At 47.7% G+C, this 22,775-nt stretch overlaps 1 protein-coding gene across 1 annotated transcript; it reads right to left on the reverse strand.

Annotated features, from left to right (window-relative positions):
* Positions 1-1,129: 1,129 nt before the first annotated feature.
* Positions 1,130-20,162, reverse strand: RILPL2 (Rab interacting lysosomal protein like 2). Its single transcript, XM_059139707.1, has 4 exons — positions 19,553-20,162; positions 11,607-11,758; positions 6,157-6,270; positions 1,130-1,677 (listed from the first exon to the last, which is right to left on the reverse strand). The coding sequence occupies exons 1-4, from the start codon at positions 19,880-19,882 to the stop codon at positions 1,647-1,649; spliced, it is 627 nt and encodes a 208-aa protein (XP_058995690.1). The 5' UTR covers positions 19,883-20,162; the 3' UTR covers positions 1,130-1,646.
* Positions 20,163-22,775: the final 2,613 nt, after the last annotated feature.

Genomic DNA, 22,775 nt, shown 5'->3' on the forward strand with positions numbered 1-22,775 from the left:
TTTCTCTCTCCCTCTCTAAAATCAATCAATCAATCTTTAAACAAAAGATGCTTTGGGGGGCACCTGGGTGGCTCAGTGGGTTATAGTCTCTGCCTTCGGCTCAGGTCATGATCCCGGGACCTGGAATTGAGCCCCACATCGGGCTCTCTGCTCAGCAGGGAGCCTGCTTCCTCCTCTCTCTCTGCCTGCCTCTTGTGACTACTTGTGATCTCTATCAAATAAGTAAATAAAAAATCTTAAAAAAAAAAAAAAAGATGCTTTGGTTAGTTGGGAACTTTTGTAAAAAAAAAAAAAATAATAGTAATAATAGGGGTACCTGGGTGGTTCAGTCCGTTAAGCACCTGACTGTTGATTTCGGCTCAGCTCATGATCTCAGGGTGTGGGATCGAGCCCCACATTTGGGCTCCATCCTCAGTGCGGAGTCTGCTTGGGATTCTCTCCCTCCCCCTCTGCCCCTCCCCTTGCTCGTCCTTTCTTTCTCAAATACATAAATAAATCTTAAAAAAATAAGAAATAAGGGATGCCTGGATGGCTCTGTCAGTGAAACGTCTGCTTTCAGCTCAGGTCATGAGCCCAGGGTCCTGGGATCAAGCCCCACTTCGGGCTCTTTGGTCAGTGGGGCGTCTGCTTCTCCCTCCGCCTGCCCCTTCCCCTGCTTGTGCTTTCATTGTCTCCCTCTCTGTCAAATAAATAAAACCTTTTTTTTTTTTTAAAGATTTTATTTATTTATTTGACAAACAGAGATCACAAGTAGGCAGAGAGGCAGGCACAGAGAGAGGGGGAGGCAGGCTCCCTGCTGAGCAGAGAACCCAATGCAGGGCTTGATCCCAGAACCCTGGGAATATGACCTGAGCCGAAGGCAGAGGCTTTAACCCACTGAGCCACCCAGGCGCCCCAAATAAATAAAATCTTTAAAAATAATAATAATAATTTGCAGCTTTTCTTCCCCCTCTCATAGCAACACAAAATCCTGGTGCATCACACAGAATCACTGAAATAAATATACACCAGCATATAAATGTGCAAAATACACACACCCAGTTCACAGATTTGGAAACCGAGACTCTGAAAGGTTAAAGCGCCTTATACAAGGTCACATAACTCCAGACACCACTCTAAAACACTCCGAGAAAGTATAAAAGTCATTTCACTTTAATACAAAAATCATGTAAAGAAATGTTAGCAAAATCGAATGTTCACTAAGTATCCGTGAAATCATCCCTGGAATGTTGATACCATTTTTTCCTGGATTCTCTCCTCCTCATTCCCTTTGGGCTCAGGAAATTTGCTGCTGCTAAAGACCCAGGTCATCTGTGAGACCAGACAAGCAGAACGCACATCTGCACGCCAGAGGCCCCTCCCAGCAGCGGGCGTGCAGCAGGAAGTGGGCCTCGTTTTGCTTTCCTTCTGCTGTCTTGATTTCTTTGTGCCGCTTCCCAGGCCCTAGCCAAGCCTTCAGGGGTGTCCAGCTCTGCGGCCTGGGGAAAAAATGATCACGAGAGAGCCTCACCTCCTTCCTCCTTGGTGACTTTCAGGGAAAACAGGTGAGCAAGTGCAGTGAGTCTGCGTGGCGCTGAGAGAGGAGTTTGGAAGTCTTGGTGCCTCGCCTTCTTGAGTCCAAGAACCTCACAATCGTGCCGTTAGGTCTACATCTGCTTCCCCGATCGGAAGGAGAACCTGGGTGTAGAGAGAGAAGGGTATAGACAGAATGAAGCAGGGAGCTCAGAACCCTGCAGAATCGGAAACAGGCTCTTGCGGGCCACTGACTCAAACACTTGCTCAGGGCTCAGGGACGGGGCAGGCACTGTTCTGGGGGTTTCCATCTACCAGCTCATTTCACACTCATAACTCCTCAATGAAGTCAGTGCCCTCAATATCCCTATTTTAAATTTTTTTTCTTTTCTAAGATTTTATTTATTTATTTGCCAGAGACAGAGGGAGAGAGAGTGACTGAGCACAGGCAGACAAAGAGGTAGGCAGAGGCAGAGGGAGAAGCAGGCTCCCTGCCGAGCAAGGAGCCCGATGCGGGACTCGATCCCAGGACCCCGGGATCATGACCTGAGCCGAAGGCAGCTGCTCAACCAACTGAGCCACCCAGGCGTCCCAATATCCCTATTTTATAGATTAGCAAACTGAGGTCTTTCAAGGTTCAGTAACAGGCTCAGGGTCACATAGTAAGTTGCAGAACCAGGAGTTGAACCCAGAGTCTACTTATGCATGGGGCTATGAGGAAAAATGGTGTCTGAGCTTTTTTTCCCCTTAATTTCAGGAGGTTTTATTGTGGAGGAAGCATTCATGTTACCTACAATTATAAAACAGATCGTCGCAGCGAATAAAGATCGGCATATAAATTCATGGAGAAAACCTAGATATCCCCTGAGACCTGATTACCAAACGTTCAGTGTTTCTCCCTGTCCTATGCAAAGTTTTGGAAAGGAAGAAATCTCTCTGGGGTTGATCACAAAGTTCAATCTGCAGCTGTGAGAAAGACCCAGCGCTGGCTGGAGGGTTGGAAAGCCAGTGATGGGGAAAGAGGCTGGTGCTTCTTGCCGGAAGCCCCCGAGCACCCAGCGAGGTTAGCAGCTCTGCCCACAATGGCTGGGGCGGGCCCTGGACTAGTGCTGGGATCCAGGCCTCAGGGCTCAGCCGTCCTCCCCTCCGCCTGTACATATCACCCCCACCCGCCTGTTCCCTGTCTCAGGAAGTGACATCACCCCCGCCTCGTCATTCATGCCAGGACCCTGGGAGTTGTTCTCAGCTCCTCCCCCCATCTGCTATCTGTTAGTCATCCTGCCCCAAATATGTTCCTAATCCCGACACTCCTCATCTCCTGCACTGCCAGCCACCCCCCCTCCCCTCCAAGTCACCACGATGAGCACTACGGCCCTCCTGCCGGCCCCTGCAATCCACTCAGACGACAGACAGAATGACCATGTCGCTCTACAGAGCTGACTAAGTCATTTCTCGCCTCACACCCCTCCGTGGTTCCCCACTGCCCTCAGGATAAAGCCCAAAACCCTTCTTAGCACGACCTACTTCCTCAGAAAGCCATTCATTCATTCATTCTATTTTAGCTATTCATTCATTTATTCAATTAAAGAGCTCATCTGCCCATGAAATTGTGGCCTCATGCTCATCAGACACATGACCTCAGGCTAGCATGTGCACAGAACAAACAGCTTATTTTTGCTGTATCAGGCTCAAACTCTAAGGGGCCCTAAGGGGGTGGGGGCGGTGTACTGATGCCCCGGCTCCCTCCCCACCAGGCCTGGTCTTACTGGTTGACTTGTCCCGCTGCTGACCACGCCCTCCCCTTTCCCTCCTAGGTCCCGCACTCCCGTTGCCATGCTGGGCTGCTTCTCTGTCCCTTGCTGGTTCCCTTAACCCTGCTCACATCTGTAAGATGTCCCTTCTTTAAAGCTTTTCAGTCACTCCCTTTAAGCGTGCTATTTGTTTCTTGCCAGGACTCTGGCAAGAGTCCCTCCCACACCCCCCATCGCTCATCCACATTAAGTGCCTGGCCCCCACAGGCATTTTTTTTTTTTTTTTTTTTTCTGATGGGAAATGATACTTTAATTTATTTTTTTTTTTTAAAGATTTTATTCATTTATTTGAGAGAGAAAGAGCATGAGAGGAAAGAGGTCAATGGAAGTAGCAGACTCCCTGCCGAGCAACGAGCCCGCCACGGGACTCGATTCGGGGACTCCAAGATCATGACCTGAGCTGAAGGCAGCCGCTTAACCAGCTGAGCCACCCAGGCGCCCCTCCTATAGGCATTTTTTTTTTTTAAGATTTTATTTATTTATTTGACAGACAGAGATCATAAGTAGGCAGAGAGGCTGGCAGAGAGAGAGGAGGAAGCAGGCTCCCTGCTGAGCAGAGAGCCCGATGTGGGACTCGATCCCGGGACCCCGAGATCATGACCTGAGCCGAAGGCAGCGGCTTAACCCACTGAGCCACCCAGGCGCCCCTCCCATAGGCATTTTTAAAAAATATTTTATTTATTTATTTGACAGAGAGAACAAGCAAGGGGAGCGGCAGGCAGAGGGAGAGGGAGAAGCAGGTCTCCGCTCAGTCTCAGGATGCTGGGATCCTCAGCTGAAGGCAGGCACTTAACCACTGAGGCACCCAGCAACCCCCCCACCCGTTCCACCCCCCAGGCATTTGAGGTCCCTGACCGAAGCTGCTTCTCAGTTCTGCCCGAGGAGTCAGGAGCTGGTACTTGTCACCAGGACAGACATTCCCAGAGCGGCCAAGGCAAATGGGCTGTTTGCTTCATGGAGCAAGAGGGAAAGGCGTGCCTCATTGTACTGATGCTTGTCGGCTGAGAAGGCGTCTCTCAAAGTGTAATCCAAGGGTTCTCTACATCAGAGTTACCCAGAGAATTTATCAGAAATAACAGATTTCTGGGCTTCATCCTGGATTTGACTTCTGAGAATCTGAATTTTATTTTATCTTATTTATTTTTTATTTTAAAGATTTTATTTATTTATTTGACAGAGAGAGATCACAAGCAGGCAGAGAGGCAGGCAGAGAGAGAGAGAGGAGGAAGCAGGCTCCCTGCTGAGCAGAGAGCCCGATGTGGGACTCGATCCCAGGACCGTGAGATCATGACCTGAGCCGAAGGCAGCAGCTTAACCCACTGAGCCACCCAGGTGCCCTTATTTTATTTTTTTAAAGATTTTGTTTATTTATTTGACAGAGAAAGAGATCATAAGTAGGCAGAGGTGGGAGGGGAGCAGGCTCCCTTCCAAGCAGAGATCCTGATGCGGGGCTCAAGCCCAGGACCCTGAGGTCATGACCTGAGCCAAAGGCAGAGGCTTAACCCACTGAGCCACCCAGGTGCCCAAGAATCTGAATTTTATTTTTATTTTAATTTCTTTTTAAGATTTTATTTATTTATTTGACAGACAGAGATCACAAGTAGGCAGAGAGGCTGGCTAGGGAGGGGAGCAGTCTCCCCACGGAACAGAAAGCCCGATGTGGGGCTCGATCCCAGGGTCCTGGGCTGAGATGAAGACAGAGGCTTTAACCACTGAGACACCTACGTGCCCCGAGAATCTGAATTTTAAACAAGACCCACATTCTGAGCACCTGGGTGGCTAAGTGGGTTAAAGCCTCTGCCTTCAGCTCAGGTGAAGATCCCAGGGTCCTGGGATCGAGCCCCACATCAGGCTCTCTGCTCTGTGGGGAGCCTGCTTCCTCCTCTCTCTCTCTCTCTGCCTGCCTCTCTGCCTACTTGTGATCTGTCTGTCAGATAAATAAAAAAATTAAAAAAAAAAAAAGACCCCACATTCTATGGTTTGAGCCTTAGCACCCGAAGAAATGAGGGATTAACAAGGGAACATAAACACAAAGACGTATTCAAAGAAAATCACATTATATGTCCCAACAATGGGAGACACAGGGTCCCCTAAAGTTGGAAATAAGAGCGGGTCAGTCCCTTAGTCAATTAAGGTTCTGCCTTCAGCAGGAGTCATGATCCCGGAGTCCTGGGATCAAGCCCCTCATTGGGCTACCCGCATAGCCTCCTCTCTCTCCCTCTGCCCTTCCCCCCACCTGTGCTGTTTCTCTCTCTTTCAAATAAATAAAATCTTTAAAAAAATAAAAGCTGGAGGTAAGAGAGGTAATGAATCAGCACCCCTGCCCCTTTTTTTAAGTAATCTCCACACTCAACATGGGTCTCTAACTCATGACCCCGAGATCAAGAGTCACGTGTTCCTCCAACTGAGCCAAGACCCCATGAATCCTCCTTAAACTCTAATAATTCTTGTTGTTTTGTAGTATTATTCTATCCCAGGGAGGCAGTATTGTAGAATCTGGACTTCTCGGGTTCAAATCCTGACTTTACTCTTTACCATCTGGGTAACCTCCGGCAAATTACTTTGCCCCCTAGTATCTGTTTCTCCACCTGTAGAATGGAGATGTGGCCGCTCCTACGTCCCAGGGGCACCGTGAAGAGTCTAGGAATTAGTATAGGTCAAGTGCTTAGACGACTGCCTCACAGATCTCACCAAAGTCCATCCCCGAATTTTCCTATCAGCCGTAGCACCACCAACCAGGATGTCCCCACCCGGGGTCGCTGGCCAGCCTCCTCGGGCCTCCACTCCTTCCCTCGGCAGTGATTTGGTGGCAATGGAGCAGCAAGTAACTCACAGCTTCCTGATGATTGTCTTCTCCTCCTTGTTACTGCTGGCCTTGCTGGTCCTGGAGACAAGGGCGTCTTTTTCTCTTCTTCCTCCTGGGCCTTCTCTTGGTGGAATCAGACCACTGGGGAAAAGGGGACGAATAAAAGGACTGTTTTATTGCAGACCTGTCTGAGCAGCTCTGAAAGTAAAGGGCCTTAATAATAATAATAATAATAATAATTATAGTAGTATCATTGAAAGTTAGAATCAGAGAGATCCTGCTTCTTCCCATGTTGATACCTCTTCTTTCTTTCTTTCTCTTGTCTAAATGCTTTGGCTAGTACTTCAAGCTTCTCCACTTTCTAGGAATTTGGTCACATATCAATTCTCTACCTTAAGCCTTGGTTTTTCTCATCAATAAAATGAGGATACTAAGAGGGACCTCCGGATGGCTCAGTCCGTTAAGGGTCTGCCTTCAGCTCAGGGCCCTGGGATCGAGCCTCACATCAGGCTCCTTGCTCGGTGGGGAGCCTGCTTCTCCCTCTGCCTGCTGCTTCCCCTGCTTGTGCATGCATTCTCTCTCTCTCTCTCTCTGACAAATAAATAAATAAATCAAATCTTTAAAGGAAAATTAGGACAATAAGAGTAACTGCCTCCCAGGATCGAGTAATTAAGTGAGATAATACGTAGCACCTGACATTAGAGCAGTGAACAAAACAGATGAAATTATCTCCTATCATGCAAATTTATGTTTTTCCATTGGGGAAAGAAGCAGTCAATAAACAGATAAGTTGGGGCGTCAGGGTGGCTCAGTCGGTTAAGCATCTGCCTTTAGCTCAGGTCATGATCTTGGGGTCCTGGGATCGAGCACCACCTTGGGCTCCTGGCTGAACAAGGAGTTTGCTTTTGCCTCTCCCTCTGCCCCTTCTCTCCCACTTGTGCTCTCTCTCTTTCAAATAAATAAATAAAATCTTTTAAAAATTAAACAGGGACGCCTGGGTGGCTCAGTTGGTTAAGCGGCTGCCTTCGGCTCAGGTCATGATCCCAGCGTCCTGGGATCGAGTCCCACATCGGGCTCCTTGCTCCGCAGGGAGCCTGCTTCCCCCTCTGCCTCTGCCTGCCATTCTGTCTGCCTGTGCTTGCTCTCCCCCCCCCCCCCGATAAATAAATAAAATCTTTAAAAAATATATTAAAAATTAAACAAATAAATTAAGTAAAATAAAAGCTATAGTAAGTCAGATGGTAATAAGAGTTAAATTTGTATTGATTGATAAGCTGCTGAGGTCAGCTGACTTAAAGACGACCAGAGCATTCCCCCGGACTTGACCTGCAGAAGCTGGAAGAAAGCTGTTCTCTCTTATCTGTCCAGCTGGGACTGCCAGCAGCCACGTTTCCTAAGATTCCCATAAGGTGTGTCTATAACACAAGACCATGAGGCCAAACGCCGAGAAGCAAGGAGGAAAGAGAGAGGACCAAGCTGCAGGTTTTTTTCTTTATTTCTGCAAGCAGTTGCGCGATCCCTCCCAGCTATGTGGGTTAATAAATTCCCTTTTGTACTTGAGCTAGTTTGAATTGGATTTCTGTCACTTGCCACCAAAAGAAGGCTGACCACAGCGCAATGTGGCAGTGTACGAAATACTTCATACATTGCTTATTAACTGCACTTAGGTCTCTTGCTGTGGCATCTGCTGGTTCGTTTATACCTGTGGTGTTTCCCCTTCCTACAGACCGATTGGGTCTCCCAGAATCCATGTATTGAAGCCCCAAGCCCCAATGTAATGTTATTTAGAGATGGGGCCTTTGGGAGACAATTAAGTTTGGATGAGGTCAGAGGTCAAGAGGGTGGGGGCCCCATGGTTGGATTAGAGCCCTTGTAAGAGGCATGTCTGAGGGCTTCCCCTCTTTGGTGTGTGCAGGAAGCCACAAAGAGGGGTGCCTGGGTGGCTCAGTGGGTTAAAACCTCTCTGCCTTCGGCTCAGTTCATGATCTCAGGGTTCAGGGATTGAGCCCCAGGTTCCCTGCTCACTGGGGAGGCTGCTTCCCTTCCTCTCTCTCTGCCTGCCTCTCTGCCTACTTGTGATCTCTGTCAAATAAATAAATAAAATCTAAAAAAAAAAAAATTTGAGACAGCAGGCTTCATCCTTCTCTCTCCTTTGCAAAGAGGGAGCTCTTATTATTTAATATTATTATTTATAATTTATTATAGGATTAATGCATCATTAATTTATTATTAATACCCCCCCTTTTCTATTATCTGTTGTTATCTAAACCCTAAGCCACAGTGATTTTAAACAATGAAGATCTATGACTTCCCATGGTGGCTCCATTTCTTATGGTTGGCTTGGTGGGTCTCCTGGGGGCTGGGCACAGCTGGGACCGTCTGCTGGGGCACCTCTGTTCTTTGTGTGACGTCTCCATGGTACTACCTTGAGCTTGCTTACAGTACTGTGATCTCAAGCATTCCACGAAGACCAAAATGGAAGCTGCAACAGGCCTCCCCTAACCTCAGAAGCCAAACAGCATCGCTTCCACAACATGCCATCGCTCAAAGCAAGTCACCGGGCTGCCCAGACTCATGAAGAAAGAAAAATAAGACTCTACCTCTTGAGGGGGTGGAAAAGGCTCACTGCAGAAGGCGCGCAGGATGGGAAAAACTATGGCCATCTTCAGGAGCAGGCTACCACATCCGCCCCAAGGAAAAACCACCACTGGTACGACCTTGGACCTCGGAACCGATGCAGTTGCTAGGAGACTACCTCAGCTAACAGGCTGGTTTTTCCAGAATACAGGACCCAAGTGAGTAAACAGAATCCTGCCATCGGCTGTCCTCTACCAGATGGGAAGTACACGGCTGCTGCTCTCTGGGAATTCAAAACTGGAAAGAAAGCACGTCGCTCTATTCGCTACCAAGCTGCTCAAACCCCAGTTCAGCTGATCCTGTCCTTAACTACCTGTGTCTGAAGCACTTATTCGATGAGAGGAAGACAGGTCTTTCCATTAACATGGTTCCAACCTCAGCAGAAGGAAGGCGATTAAATTCCTGTCGGCAGAACTCAGCCCTTTTGGATTTGGCTTGCTAGAATATTTTTACTGTACTGCTCCTCCTTCAGGGATCCTACGTTGAATGGATTTATTTATTTTTTCAATATTTTATTTATTTATTTGAGAGACAGAGACAGAGCCTGAGTCCGGGGCGGGGGGAGGGCAGAGGGAGAGGGAGAAGCCGGCTTCCGGCTGAGCAGGGAGCCCGACCTGGGGCTCCCGAGATCATGACCCGAGCAAAGGCAGATGCTTCACTGACTGAGCCCCGCACAGGATGCCCCTGAGTCAGCATATTTCTTCCTTCTAAACTTTCAGAGTCCAAACATGGCACGATAACTAAATGCACAGGCTCTGATATCAGGCTGTCTGAGGTCACATCTCACCATTGCCACCATCAGCTCGGGGACTTCAAGCAGGTGACCTGACCTTCATGAACCGTAGAACACCTTGGAGATGACACTACCTTAGCTCACCTTGCTGTGAGCACTAGCGGAATTGATGCTTGCAATACACCGGGCAGAGCGCCTGGCACGCGGGGTGCGTGGACAAACATTAGCTGGCCCCGAGTTTTTATTCTCCTGGGCTTTCCTTCTTCTGTCTCTAAGGGAATCTGCTTTGTTTAACTCAACAGTTTCCCGGAATCATTCGACCACACAGCCCCCTTTCTTTTTCCTTCCTTCCTTCCGAGTCCCCTTTTCGGGAAGCACTTACACGAAAGGAAACATTTTGGGAAACGGTGCAAATGGATACAGCAAAGTGCAAACCCAACAGGTCAACAGCTTCCTATTTCCTCTCTTGCTGGTGCTACAACCTATTCCTTACACGTGTTGATGGGATTTTTTTTTTTTTAGGATTTTATTTTTAAGTACTCTCTATACCCAACACGGGGCTCCAACTCGTGACCCCCCACCCCCCAGGAGCTGTGTGCTCCACCGACTAAGCCAGCCAGGTGCGTGTACTGTGATCTTTTTCAGCTTTATTTTTTTTTTAATTTTATTTATGTATTTGACAGACAGAGATCATAAGTAGGCAGAGAGGCAGGCAGAGAGAGAGGGCGAAGCAGGCGTCCTGCTGAGCAGAGAGCCCGATGCGGGGCTCGATCCCAGGATCCTGAGATCATGACCTGAGCTGAAGGCAGGCGCTTAACTAAGGAGTCACCCAAGGGCCCCTCCCCCATTTTTAAAAAAAGTAGGCTCCACACCCAATGCGGGGGCTTGAATTCAGGACCCGGAGATCAAGACTTGCATGCTCTATCAACGGAGCCAGCCAGGTGCCCCTCACATTTGACCTTTTAAAACACTAAATCGGGGGCGCCTGGGTGGCCCAGTCGGTAGAGCTTCTGACTCGTAATCTCAGGTTAGTAAGTTCAAGCCCCACACTGGGCATGGAGCTTCATTAAAACAAAAATAAACAAAAAAATAAACACAAATAAAGCAAGCAGTAAACCAGATCTTGTCATTTTCTTGATTAAAACTTTCCAGTGACTCCTCACTACCCTTCCAATAAAAGTAGAATCCTTCCCGGGGCTCACTAGGCACACCTCTCTCATTGTCTACCTGTGCTCCAGCTTCCACCATGCTGGGTCTCTCAAAATGGAGATGGTGGTTCCCCGCTCAGGGTCTTAGGGCTTCTCACTCCTCTCTTGCCCTACCGATCTTTCCAAGGTCGGCTGCTTCTTGTCATTCGCCTCAGAGGGGTCTTCACTGACTACCCCATGTAAAACAGGCCCCTGTTAAAGCCTCTGCCTTCAGCTCAGGTCATGATCCCAGGGTCCTGGGATCGAGCCCCGCATCAGGCTCTCTGCTCAGCAGGGAGCCTGCTTCACCACCCCCTGCCTGCCTCTCTGCCTACTTGTGAGCTCTGTCTGTCAACTAAATAAATAAATAAATAAAATCTTTTAAAAAATAAAAATAAAACAGGCCCCTCCTCCAGCCCCCAGTCCTTTGCTGCCATATGTCACCTTGTTTTTTTTGTTTTGTTTAGAGAAGGAGAGAGAGAGAGAGAGAGAAGGGGGAGGGGCAGAAGGAGAGGGAGAGAGCATCTCAAGCAGGCTGCACACCAGCAAGGAGTGTGATACAGGGCCCGCTCCCACAACCCCACGATGATGACCTGAGCCAAAATGAGATGATGACCGGACACCCAACCGACTGCGCCCCCCAGGCGCCCCGTCACCTTGGTTTCCAGTCTTTGGAGCACTTACCACCACCACCCTGCATGTCCATCTCAGACCTGTCACTTGCCTATCCTCCCCCTAGACTAGCACGGACTGCCTCTGTTTCATTTACTGCTATAGCCCGGGGCCAGGAACAGGGCCTGGCACCAAGCAGGTCTCCATAAACTGGCCACATGAACGGAGGGACAAAGACAGAGTGTGTCAAGGAGCTGCGGGCAGAGCCAGCCCGGCGGTGCGGGGTGCCCGGGGCAGCCCAGCCCCACCTCTTGTAGCACTGCAGCTCCTCCTGCACCACCAGCAGCTGGGACTTGAGCTTGTTGCGCTCCTGGAGCACGTCCCGCAGCTCCTGGAGAGTGAAGCGGGGTCGGTTGGGGTCTGTCAGGTCAACCACCATTTTGTCCGGTCCCAGGTCTACCTGTAAGGAAAGATATTGGCGAATGGTAAAGAAGCAAGAGCTCTAAGCACCATTTCCCAAAGAAAAGAACCAGGGCTCCTTGAGAGAATGGCCGATGCCAGGGCTGGACCAGGGAAACCGTGAGATGAACCTGGAATGTTCCCTGGTGTAAGGGATGGAGGCGTATCAGAACGACAGTCTGAAGGAGCTCCCACCGGCCAGACTGAGAACAAGCTGAGTATCGGAATAAATAATCACAATGACCCTTTGAATAAAAAGAGAATTCAGGAGTTCATACTTAAAATTTAAAAATTTAAATTAGGGGCGCCTGGGTGGCTCAGTGGGTTGGGCCGCTGCCTTCGGCTCGGGTCATGATCTCAGGGTCCTGGGATCGAGTCCCGCGTCGGGCTCTCTGCTCGGCGGGGAGCCTGTTTCCTCCTCCTCTCTCTCTCTGCCTGCCTTTCTACCTACTTGTGATTTCTCTCTGTCAAATAAATAAATAAAATCTTTAAAAAAAAAAATAAAATAAAAAAAAAAATAAAAATTTAAATTAGTTAATTAATGGGAATGTGATGGTTAATTTTTTGTCTGCTTGGCTGGGCTATGGACTGCCCAGCTAGCTGGTTAAACATGATTTCATGGTGTGTCTATGAAGATGTTTCTGGAAGACATGAGCATTTGGACCGATGCACTGAGAAGAGCAGATGGCCCTCCCTGCTGGGTGGGCGGGCATCATCCAATCCACTGAGGGCCTGACTAGAACAAAAGGAGGAATGAGGGTAAATTCTGAGCTCTGTCTGTTGATGTGGGACATCCTCCTTCCTGGGCCCTCAGACGTCGACACTCCTGGTCCTTGGGCTTTTGGTCCCAAACCAGGACTTACACTGATGGCCCCCCGCCCTCGTTAAGACTTCCTGGCTCTCCACCTTGCAGACTGAAGGCTGTCTCAGCCTCCATACATGTAGGAACCAAGGCCTCAAATATCTCTCCTCTTCATATGGATAGCTATATCCACTATTGGTTCTGTTTCTCTGGAGAACTCTGACTAAAACAGGGAAAGAAGAGGGAATCTATGCTTTACAGCAGAAGACGAATTAATGCGTGTAGAAGATGAGGGAGTGAGACAATCATCCTTTTGGGATGCCTGGCTGGCTCAGTGCATAGCTTGGGGTTGTGGGTTTAAGCCCCATGTTCAGTGTAGGGATGACTTAAAAATAAAATCTTTACCAGAAAAAAAAAACCAACATCGTTTTTTAACCAACTTTGTAATGATTGATTCAGAGAAAACTAATGAATGGATCTAAAAACTTTGGGTGAAAGCCTGTCAGGGAACAGAATATTTTCCACAGTTTCAAAGTATTTTCCCACAAGTACTTATGAATTACAAAGAGGAATAAAAGGCCCTAGATAGTGCAGAAATCTTGCAGACACCACATTAACCAAGGGCTACAAATTGACATCACCAATAATGGCCAACGGAGACAAGTGCCTCCTGATAGTAAGAACTGTGACCCAGCATCGCTTCAGGGCTGTTCCTGCTAAACACGTATCACTTGGATCTATCCATGACACCTCAGAACAAACCCAAATCGAAGGACACTCTACCAACCAATCCATAATCTTCAAAAATGTCAAGGTCGTGGGGCGCCTGGGTGGCTCAATCGTTAAGCGTCGGTCTTTAGCTCGGGTCATGATCCCAGGATCCTGGGATCGAGCCCCACATCAGGCTCCCTGCTTAGTGGGAAGCCTGCTTCTTCCTCTCTCACTGCCCCCTGCTTGCATTCCTGCTCTCTCTCTCTCTCTCTGTCAAATAAATAAATAAAATCTTAAAAAAAAAAAAAAAAGTCAAGGTCGTAAAAAGACAAGGAAAAGCTGAGGAACGCTTCCTCAGGTGACTGAAGAGATGTGTCAACCAAAGGTACCGTGTAACCTGGGACTGGGTCCTGCCCCAGAAAAAGGATGACGTAAGGACATTATTGTGCATTTTGAATAGGGGTAATATATTAGGTCTTCGTATCCTGTCACTTTTTCCCTCTGAGTTCGGTCATTTACTTGCGGCTGTGCAATAGTATGTCTTGTGGGATACTCACTGAAGTATTCAGGGTAAAGGACTCTAATTTTTTGTTGTTGTTGTTTAAAGATTTTATTTATTTATTTATTTGACAGAGAGAGAGAGAGAGAACACAAGCCGGGGAGTGGCAGGCAGAAGGAAAAACGGGCTCCCGGCCAGATGCGGGGCTCGATCTCAGGGCCCTCAGATCATGACCTGAGCCAAAGGCAGACGCTCAAACAACTGAGCCACCCAGGTGCCCCGGAACCTAATCATTTACTAATCCTGCAAATTACATAATGTCTGCTCAGATCATTGAGGAAAACTAGTCGTGAAAATATAATATAGACACATACTGTTTCTGTATATGCATACATACATACCCATTTATGTGTTTTGTGTATACACTTTGGTGTGTATCTTCTAAGATATACTACACACTGCACACACACAAAACTGAAGACAACACCTGAATCCCGGTGAAAGGTGTAGAGGGGTTCATTGTGCTTTTCCTGCAACTCTCCCATGGGTTTGAAATGTTTTCTAACTAAAATTTAAGCAACTGTTTGAAAACAACCTACATGTCCACGAACAGTAGCCCAGTTAAGGAAAAACTAAGGCAGAATCACACTGGAACGTTGTGCAGCTGACGGAGAGAACAAGGCACAATATAAAGAGATGGCAGTAATGGTGAGCACATTCCTGCTATCAGACTGACCAGGATCAGGGTGTTTGAACACTCCCGGGCACCGGCACTAATTGTGGGAGGTGTGGGACTCCTTGGCCTCTGTGAAGTATAATTTAACATTACATTTTATCTGAATTTCAGATGCTGCTTCCATTTGATCCAGTACCTCCATTTCCTCAAGACAATCTCCCTCAGGAGCCAAATGGTTTCAGTGTAGTATGTGCTAAGAGTAAATGGTCGGAACATAAACATCTTTTGATGGGAGACTGGTTAAAGCAGAGAATCGTAACCTTCTTTTGTGCCATGAACCCTTTTGGCAGCCTGGGAAAGCCCACGCGGCCTCCTCCAAACAATGTGTTAAAATGTATAGAATGAAAGGCACAGAATTATAAGGAGACCAACTAAGAAGACATAACACTCATCAAAATCGGGGCGCCTGGGTGGCTCAGTCGGTTAAGCGACTGCCTTCGGCTCAGGTCATGATCCTGGAGTCCCGGGATCGAGTCCCACATCGGGCTCCTTGCTCAGCAGAAGTCTGCTTCTCCCACTGACTTCTCTTCTCTCATACTCTCTCTCTTTCATTGTCTCTCTCTGCCTCTCAAATAAATAAATATTTTTAAAAAATTAAAAAAAAAACACTCATCAAAATCTTTTAAAAACAAATTCATGATTAATATACCTGCCTCTTGATTAAGTAAAGTGAGCTAGACGCAAGTCTGGTGAAATACTGAACAAAAACGAAACTTTGAGATGTGAACAACACCGTAATGGGACATGAAAATAACTGTGATTTCCATCGGTGATCGTCACAGGCATTGCTAATATTAATGTAGTTTGTTGTCTCTATTCACAAGTGGAGAATGTGACACATTTCAGCTGGAAGTTAATGAAAATGAAAATATAATTTTTTCCCATGCAAGGGCATGGACCTCTTGGATTAGAATCAATGATTCCCTTGGGCATCCAAGAACTTCAGCTTAAGAACGCTCAGCGGAACAATTGATAATACCATCCAATGGAAGTTTTCCTCATTAAAAGACGAGGAAGCTCTCTCTGTCCTGCTTTAATTCACCTTTCATGGTATGTTAAGGCAGAAATGGGTATATGTTATCATACCATTTGTGTAAAAAGTGGAGACATGTGTTCATATCTGCTTCTGTTTCCACGAAGTATCTCTGGAAGGATACATAAGAAACTGATCATTTACATTTTTTCCAGGGAGGGCGAGTGGGCAGCTGGGGATGGAAAGAAGTGCGGAGGTCAGTTTTTCAAGGCATTTTTCAAATGCTTTTGCACCTTTTGAATTTGAAACTTAAATTTTTTTTAAAAAAAGAGGGGCACCTGGGTGGCTCAGTCGGTTGGGCATCTGACTTCGGCTCAGGTCATGATCCCGGGGTCCTGGGATGGAGCCCTGCATTGAGCTCCCTGCTCAGTGGGGAGTCTGCTTCTCCCTCTCCCTCTGCCCCTTCCCCTGACTCATGCTGTCTCTCCCTCCTTCTCTCTCTCTCAAATAAATACATTTAAAAATCTTTATTTTTTTATTTTTATTTTTTTTAAGGAAGGAAAGGGACTCCTGAGTGGCTCAAGTCAGTTGGGCATCCAACTCTTGTTTTTGGTTCAGGTCATGATCTCAGGGTCATAAGACGGAGCCCCGGTTGGGCTACCTGGTCAGCGTGGAGTCTGCTTGGGATTCTCTCTCTCCCTCTGCCCCTCTGCCCACTCATGACCCCTCTTTCTCTCTCAAAATAGATAAATAAATAAAATCTTAAAAAAAGAAAGGAAACAAAACTACTTCACACCCATTCGAGTGGCTACTGTAAACAGACAAAACAGACAAAAAGAAAGTGGTTACTGTAAACAGACAAAACGGACAAAATAATAGAATGAATGGTGGTAGGGAGGTAGGAAAGTTGGAATTCTTGGGTACTGCTGGCAGGGATGTAAAATGGTGCACTTACTATGGAGAACCACACAGCAGAGCCTTAACAAATTAAAAATAGAATTATCCTAGGATCCAGCAATTCCACTTCTAACTATACACCCCAAAGCATTGAAAGCAGGGACTTGAAGAGATCTGTATACACCCATTTTTTTTTAAGACTTATTTATTTTTTGGGAGAGAGAAAAAGAGCATGTGCATGCAAGCAGGGGGAAGGCCAGAGGGAGAGAGAGAGAGAATCCTCAAGCAGACTCTCTACTGAGTAGGGAGCCCAACTCAGGCCTGGATGCCAGAACCCAGGAATCGTGACTTGAGCCCGAGTCAAGAGTTGGACGCTGAACAGACTTGAGCCACCAGGGAACCCCAGTACACAGCCAAGTTCCTGGCCGCATGACTCACACTAGCCAAAAGGCGGAAGCAACCCAGGTGTCTATCGACAGGTGAATAGATAAACCAAGATCCACACAATGGAATACTATCCAGCCCCTAAAAGGAAGGAAATTCTGATACACACCCCAATGTGGATGAACCCTGAAGACATTATGTTAAATGAAATAAGCCAGTGACAGAAGAGCAAATACCATATAATTCTACTGATATGAAGCACCTGGAAGAGGCAAGTTCACAGAGATAGAACATAGACGGGGAGTGGGGAGTAAGGAGCTGGTGTTTACTGGGGACAGGGTTTCGTTTTTGCAAAATGAAAAGAATTCGGGCAGGAATGGAGAGGAATGGTTGCACAACCAGGTGAGTGTACTTAATAACACTTAAGTGTGCACTTAAAAACGGCTGGGGTGGTCAATTTTATGTGTACTTTACCGCAATTAAAAATAACTTAAAAATTTAAAAACCCTGAAAAAAACCAAGAAGGTGTATTTTTACAAACTGCCTCGTGGTGCTGAACAAATTCATTCTCTCTGCTCCTTTCCCCACCCCTGTTCTTAACACCGTGGTTTGGGAGGAAAATACCATCTCACCGCAGGCTGATAAAGCCTGTCCGCTGTGCCCCACACAGGAAATGACCCAGGTCCAGAGCACGCGGTACACGGTCCGTGGCGGTGCGGGTCCTTCTATATCCTCGCTCCTGGGCTTGGAGGTGGCTGGGATGAGCTCAGACCGTGAGCGGAGCCGTCCTGAACAAGTCACTCGACTTCTCCTGAGTCTCAAAAGCCAGGCTATGCATCACAATGCTCAACTATCTCTTATGAGGGACAGTAAAGTAGAAATGTATACAAGCACAGTCGTCACGGGGACAAACGAACCTAGAATAACTACCAGGAAAGTGACCAGAAACCTTCACTCTTTTTTCCCTGCGAATGTCAGCAACCCTGTTGCTCTTGCCCTTTCTTGGCACGCTTCTCAGTTTGTGATCTTGTACTGCAGTTCTGGAGGCGGGGTACCTTACGTCTCCCATTAGACGGGAGCTCTGGGAGGGCAGAGTCCCTGTCTAATTTACCTCTGGTGCCCCAGGGTCCAGCACGGTGCAATCATTCATCAAATGTCATTCCAACAAACAAGGTCGAATGTCTGTATGCCATGTGCAGTGGTGAAGACTGGCATCTCAGAGTTCAAATCCTGCCTGTACCTTTTACTTGCAGTATTCCTCTGGTAAATCACTTAACTGTCCCATGCCTCCGTTTTCTGTCGTTTCTGTAAAACGGGTATACTGATAGTAAGAGGACTAAATGAGATAGTCCACTTAAAAAAGCTTTTTTTTTTTTTTTAAAGTATGGCTGGAGAGAGATTAGTAATTCATATTGATTTAATCAATTGTAACAAGAATCTAAAATAGAATAGGCAATGGGGCACCTGGGTGGCTGAGTGGGTTAAAGTCTCTGCCTTCGGCTCAGGTCATGATCCCAGGGTTCTGGGATTGAGCCCCGCATCGGGCTCTCTGCTTGGCGGGGAGCCTGCTTCCTCCTCTCTCTGCCTGTCTCTCTGCCTGCTTGTGATCTCTGTCTGTCGAATAAACAAATAAAATCTAAAAATAAATAAATAAAATAGAATAGGCAAGTAAAGGGACGCCTGGGTGGCTCAGTCGGTTAAACGTCTGCTTTCAGCTCAGGTCATGATCCCTGGGTCCTGGGATGGAGTCCCAGGTCTGGCTCCCTGCTCAGCGGGGAGTCTGCTTCTTCCCCTGCCTGCTGCTCCCCCTGCTTGTGTGCTCATGCACACACACACTCTCTCTCTAACAAACAAGTAAGTAAAACCTTAAAAAAAAAAAAAAAAAAAAAAGGAAGAGGCAAGTGTGATTGTGCATCATATTTAATAAGGGTGAGTTAAGATAAATTGTTTCTTAAAACTTTTGTTTCATCAATACTGGAAAGTGCTATAACAGGTAAATTTGTCAAATGGAGACATAACACACATGCACTAACCTTGAGATTATCGCCTGATGATTTTTTAAAAAATATCTCTTCACTTCCTTGTTTTTTGTTTTTTTTAATTAGGTATTTGCCAAAGCCAAGAGTCTTGCACTTAACGGACTGAGCCACCCAGGCGCTTCTTGATGATTTTTAACATAGATACACACCCATGTAATCACACCCAGATAAGCTCCCTATGAACCCCCCTCCCAACTGGGGCTACCATCAACCTGTCTTCTATAAGTCGAGATAATTTTGCCTGTTCTTGAATTTCGCATAAATATATAGTGTGCCTTTATGTGCCTGGATCCTGTGCCTTAGTGTAATGTCTGTGAGAGTCACGCACATGCTTGTGTGTGTTAGCAGTCTGGTCTTTTTCACTGCCCCGTAGTACTCCACTGTGGGATCACACTATTTTAAAATCCATTCTTCGGTGGCACTTGTTCTAGTTTGGCAAAATTCTGAATAAAGGTGCTCAGAACATTCTTACGGCCATCTTTTGGTGATACTGCTGAATCAACAACTCCTGGGGCCAGAGCCCAGAAATCTGTGCTTTAACCAACACTCCTGGTGGGTTCGGAGCAGAGAGTCTCTGCGCTAGGTCAAGTCAAAAAGGCCTGAAGCCCCTGATTCAGAGCAAACTCAGCACAGGGCCCAGCACCTAGCAAGCGCTTGGTGAATGTAACTGAGAATGTTTCTCATCCGAGGACTGGATGCTTCCCTCCCACGCAGCCCGGGCTGCTCCCGCAGGGCCCTATCTGCCTGCACTCACCTCCCGGCCGGCCGCCGAGCCCTCTGTCCGCAGCCCCTCCACCTCCTTCCTGAGGTTGTCCCTCTCCATCCTCAGCTCCTCCACCGTCAGGTTACCCTCATTCACCAGCGTCTCCAGCATCTCCAGGACACGGACGATCTTGAACTGCAGCTGCGTCACCCGGGGGTCGCTGCCCAGGGCCATCAGCTCGCGGCCCATCACGTAGGAGATGTCATACACGTCCTCGGCGGTCAGCTGGAAGGGGCTCTTGCCTAAAGCCCCCTCGGGCCCAGCCTCGTCCCCTTCCCCCTCCTCTTCTTCCTCCTCCTCTCGCAAAGGGGGCTCCTCCATGGCCACCCAGACCCCCGCGGCCACAGGAGCTGCTTTCTCAGAAACCCCAAACTTCTAACTTCCTCCCAGCGCAGAAAACTTTCCGCCGGGCTGAGACCCTGCCGGCCCCGGGCTGGGGGATGGCCCAGGAGCGGCCAATCAGCGGCGCCGAGGGGTGGGCCCGGGGCAGAAAGGCCGCGCTCCCGGGCTTCCAGGCCCAGCCGCGGGGGGCACCGGCCCGGCTGAGGACACTGCAGGGGGGCGGCCCCCAGGATGTGGTTTGGGACACGAGAAGACAACGGAAAGGGAGGACAGCCGAGAAGAGGAACGGAGAGATTAAGGGGTGACCGCGATTGTCCCCCGGTGGGAGGTGTTGCCAACCGGGTGGGGGAGGGGCGGCCGCCTGAGCCCCGCCCTTGGGGACAGCAGCCGCCGCCGCCGCCGCCGCCGGGTTTCCACGGAGACGGGGGCGGAGTTTCCACCGCGAGGCGGGGGCAGAGGGTCAAAAGCGCCCAACTTTTTCCTTTCTATGCTCAAGCTTTTGAGCCATAAAATTTGCATTCTACGTGGAGGAAGATCCGGGTCTGGGTTTGGGGGTATTTTCAGAAGCCTGCGGTGAAACAGAGGGCGGCTGTTCGTGTCTGCGCGTGGGAGTCAAGAGACCTGGGTCGCCCCGAGCTCCCGGGCCCAGCGTCGCGGGGATCTGCGGCATCTGACTTTCAACAAAAGGGAAGAGTCCCTGGGCTGAGCGCTCTGCGGATTCCTGGGCTCCGCCCCGGACTCGGCGTGGCGGCCTTGGCAAAATGAACCCACAATTTCCTGCTCGGTGAATAACAGCTCCTCCGCGGTAACGTTGCTGGAGGACCGCATTCAGATAAGGTCAGGAGACCGTGCGTGAGACGAAAGTACTAAGGAAGTGCTCAGAAAAATGTTAGCGGGTCGTTCTGTCCTCCAGCAGACACTCGACTTGTGTGGGGGGCACACGTGGCACGTGGGCTGCGCTGGAAGAAGAAAGAAACAAGACAAAAAACCACGCTCTGCTTTGAAAATTAGAAAGCATTCTGTGGATAGGGTATTAGTAAGACTATGGGCAGGGTGGATTACAAAACGAGTTATTTTAGGTTTGATGAGAAATTTGTAATAGTTACAGGCAGACACTTTAGCGATGGAGCTTGTCTTTTTTCCCCAGGAGTATACTGCTGCTTTCTTTGCGGTAAAGGGACTCGAGTTTCTCTACACTGAGGTTCTAGCAGACCAATGTTGAGTGGCCAAGGAGGAAATGAACAAAAAGCAAAGCAAGCAAACAAAATAGACACTCTTTTCAGACGGTACAATGTTCTAATGATCAAAACCAGGCTTCTGGGCAAGGGGTCAGTTAACCCATAAATCACAATTGTAACTACACCCAGTGATTAAGTGAGATAAAATGTTGGGCTTGCCAGAAGTATAATATGGCATATCCACACAGTGGAATATTACATTACCTTAGAAAGGAATGAAGGAGGGACACCTGGGTGGCTCAGTCAGTTAAGGCTCTGCCTTCAGCTAGGGTCCTGGTCCCAGGTTCCTGGGATCAAGACCAGCATCAGGCTCCCTGGCCCACAGGAGGCCTGGTGCTCCCTCTCCCTCTCCCCTTGCCTGTGCTCCCTCTCCTGCTGTGTCTCTGTCAAATAAGTAAAATCTTAAAAAAAAAAAAAAAAAAAAAAAAAAGGGAGCACCTAGGTGGCTCAGTGGATTAAGCCTCTGCCTTCGGCTTGGGTCATGATCTTAGGGTCCTGGGATCAAGCCCCACGTCGGGCTCAGCCGGGAGCCTGCTTCCCCCCCTCTCTCTGCCTGCCTCTCTGCCTGCTTGTGATCTCTCTCTTTATCTCTTATAGATAAATAAAATCTTTTTTTAAAAATGGAGTAAAGGAATAGGATAGAGTGTTCAGAAATAAACCCTTGCAAATATGGTCAAATAATTTTCAACAGGATGTCAAGACCATTCTTTGTGGAAAGGACAGTCTTTTCAACAAACGTTAGAAAAATTGGATAACCACATGTAAATGTGTGAAGGTGGACCCTTGCCTTACACCATATAGAAAAATTAACTCAAAATAAATCTAAAACATAAAGCTATAAAACTTTTAGAAGAAAACATAGGGGGAAAGCTTTATGTCACTGGATTTAGCAATGATTTCTTCAAAAGCACAGGCAACAAAGGAAAAAAATGGATAAACAGGACTACATCAACATTTAAAACTTGTACATCCAAGGGGAACCTGGGTGGCTCAGTGGGTTAAGCCTCTGCCTTCTGCTTGGGTCATGATCTCAGGGTCCTGGGACCAGGCTCTCTGATTGGTGGGGAGTCTGCTTTACCTTTTCTCTCTCTCTCTGCCTGCTGCTCTGCTTACTTGTGATCTCTCTCTCTCTCTCTCTGTGTCAAATAAATAAATAAATAAAATTTTAAAAAAAACCAAACTTTTAAAAACTTGTGCATCCAAAAACACAATTAGCAGAGTGAAAAGGCACCCTACAGAATGAGTGAATATATTTGCAAGTCATATGCAATAAGGGGTTAATAACCAGAATGAATATACATATATACATTAGGAGAGTTACATATGTATCTCCTACAATGCAATGATTAAAAAAAAAAAAAACCTAAATAACTTGATTAAGAAATAGGCAAAGTAGGGGCGCCTGGGTGGCTCAGTGGGTTAAGCCTCTGCCTTCGGCTCAGGTCATGATCCCAGGGTGCTGGGATCGAGCCCCGCATCGGGCTCTCTGCTCAGCGGGGAGCCTGCTTCCTACTCTCTCTCTGCCTGCCTCTCTGCCTACTTGTGATCTCTGTCTGTCAAATAAATAAATAAAATCTTTAAAAAAAAAAAAAAAAGAAATAGGCAAAGTAAAAATAGACCCAAAATCCTTAGGA

Source organism: Mustela lutreola, chromosome 11 (assembly GCF_030435805.1).
Source record: "Mustela lutreola isolate mMusLut2 chromosome 11, mMusLut2.pri, whole genome shotgun sequence".
Classification (NCBI taxonomy): domain Eukaryota; kingdom Metazoa; phylum Chordata; class Mammalia; order Carnivora; family Mustelidae; genus Mustela; species Mustela lutreola.

Bases quoted from the DNA above. Each gene is read 5' to 3' on its own strand.
- RILPL2 (XM_059139707.1), bottom strand. From the start codon at position 19,882: ATGGAGGAGCCCCCTTTGCGAGAGGAGGAGGAAGAAGAGGAGGGGGAA. The intron at 11,759-19,552 runs GTGAGTGCAGGC...CTTTCCTTACAG, and splicing joins GCTCGGCGGCCGGCCGGGAG to GTAGACCTGGGACCGGACAA. The intron at 1,678-6,156 runs GTGAGTTACTTG...CTCTACACCCAG, and splicing joins AAGACAATCATCAGGAAGCT to GTTCTCCTTCCGATCGGGGA.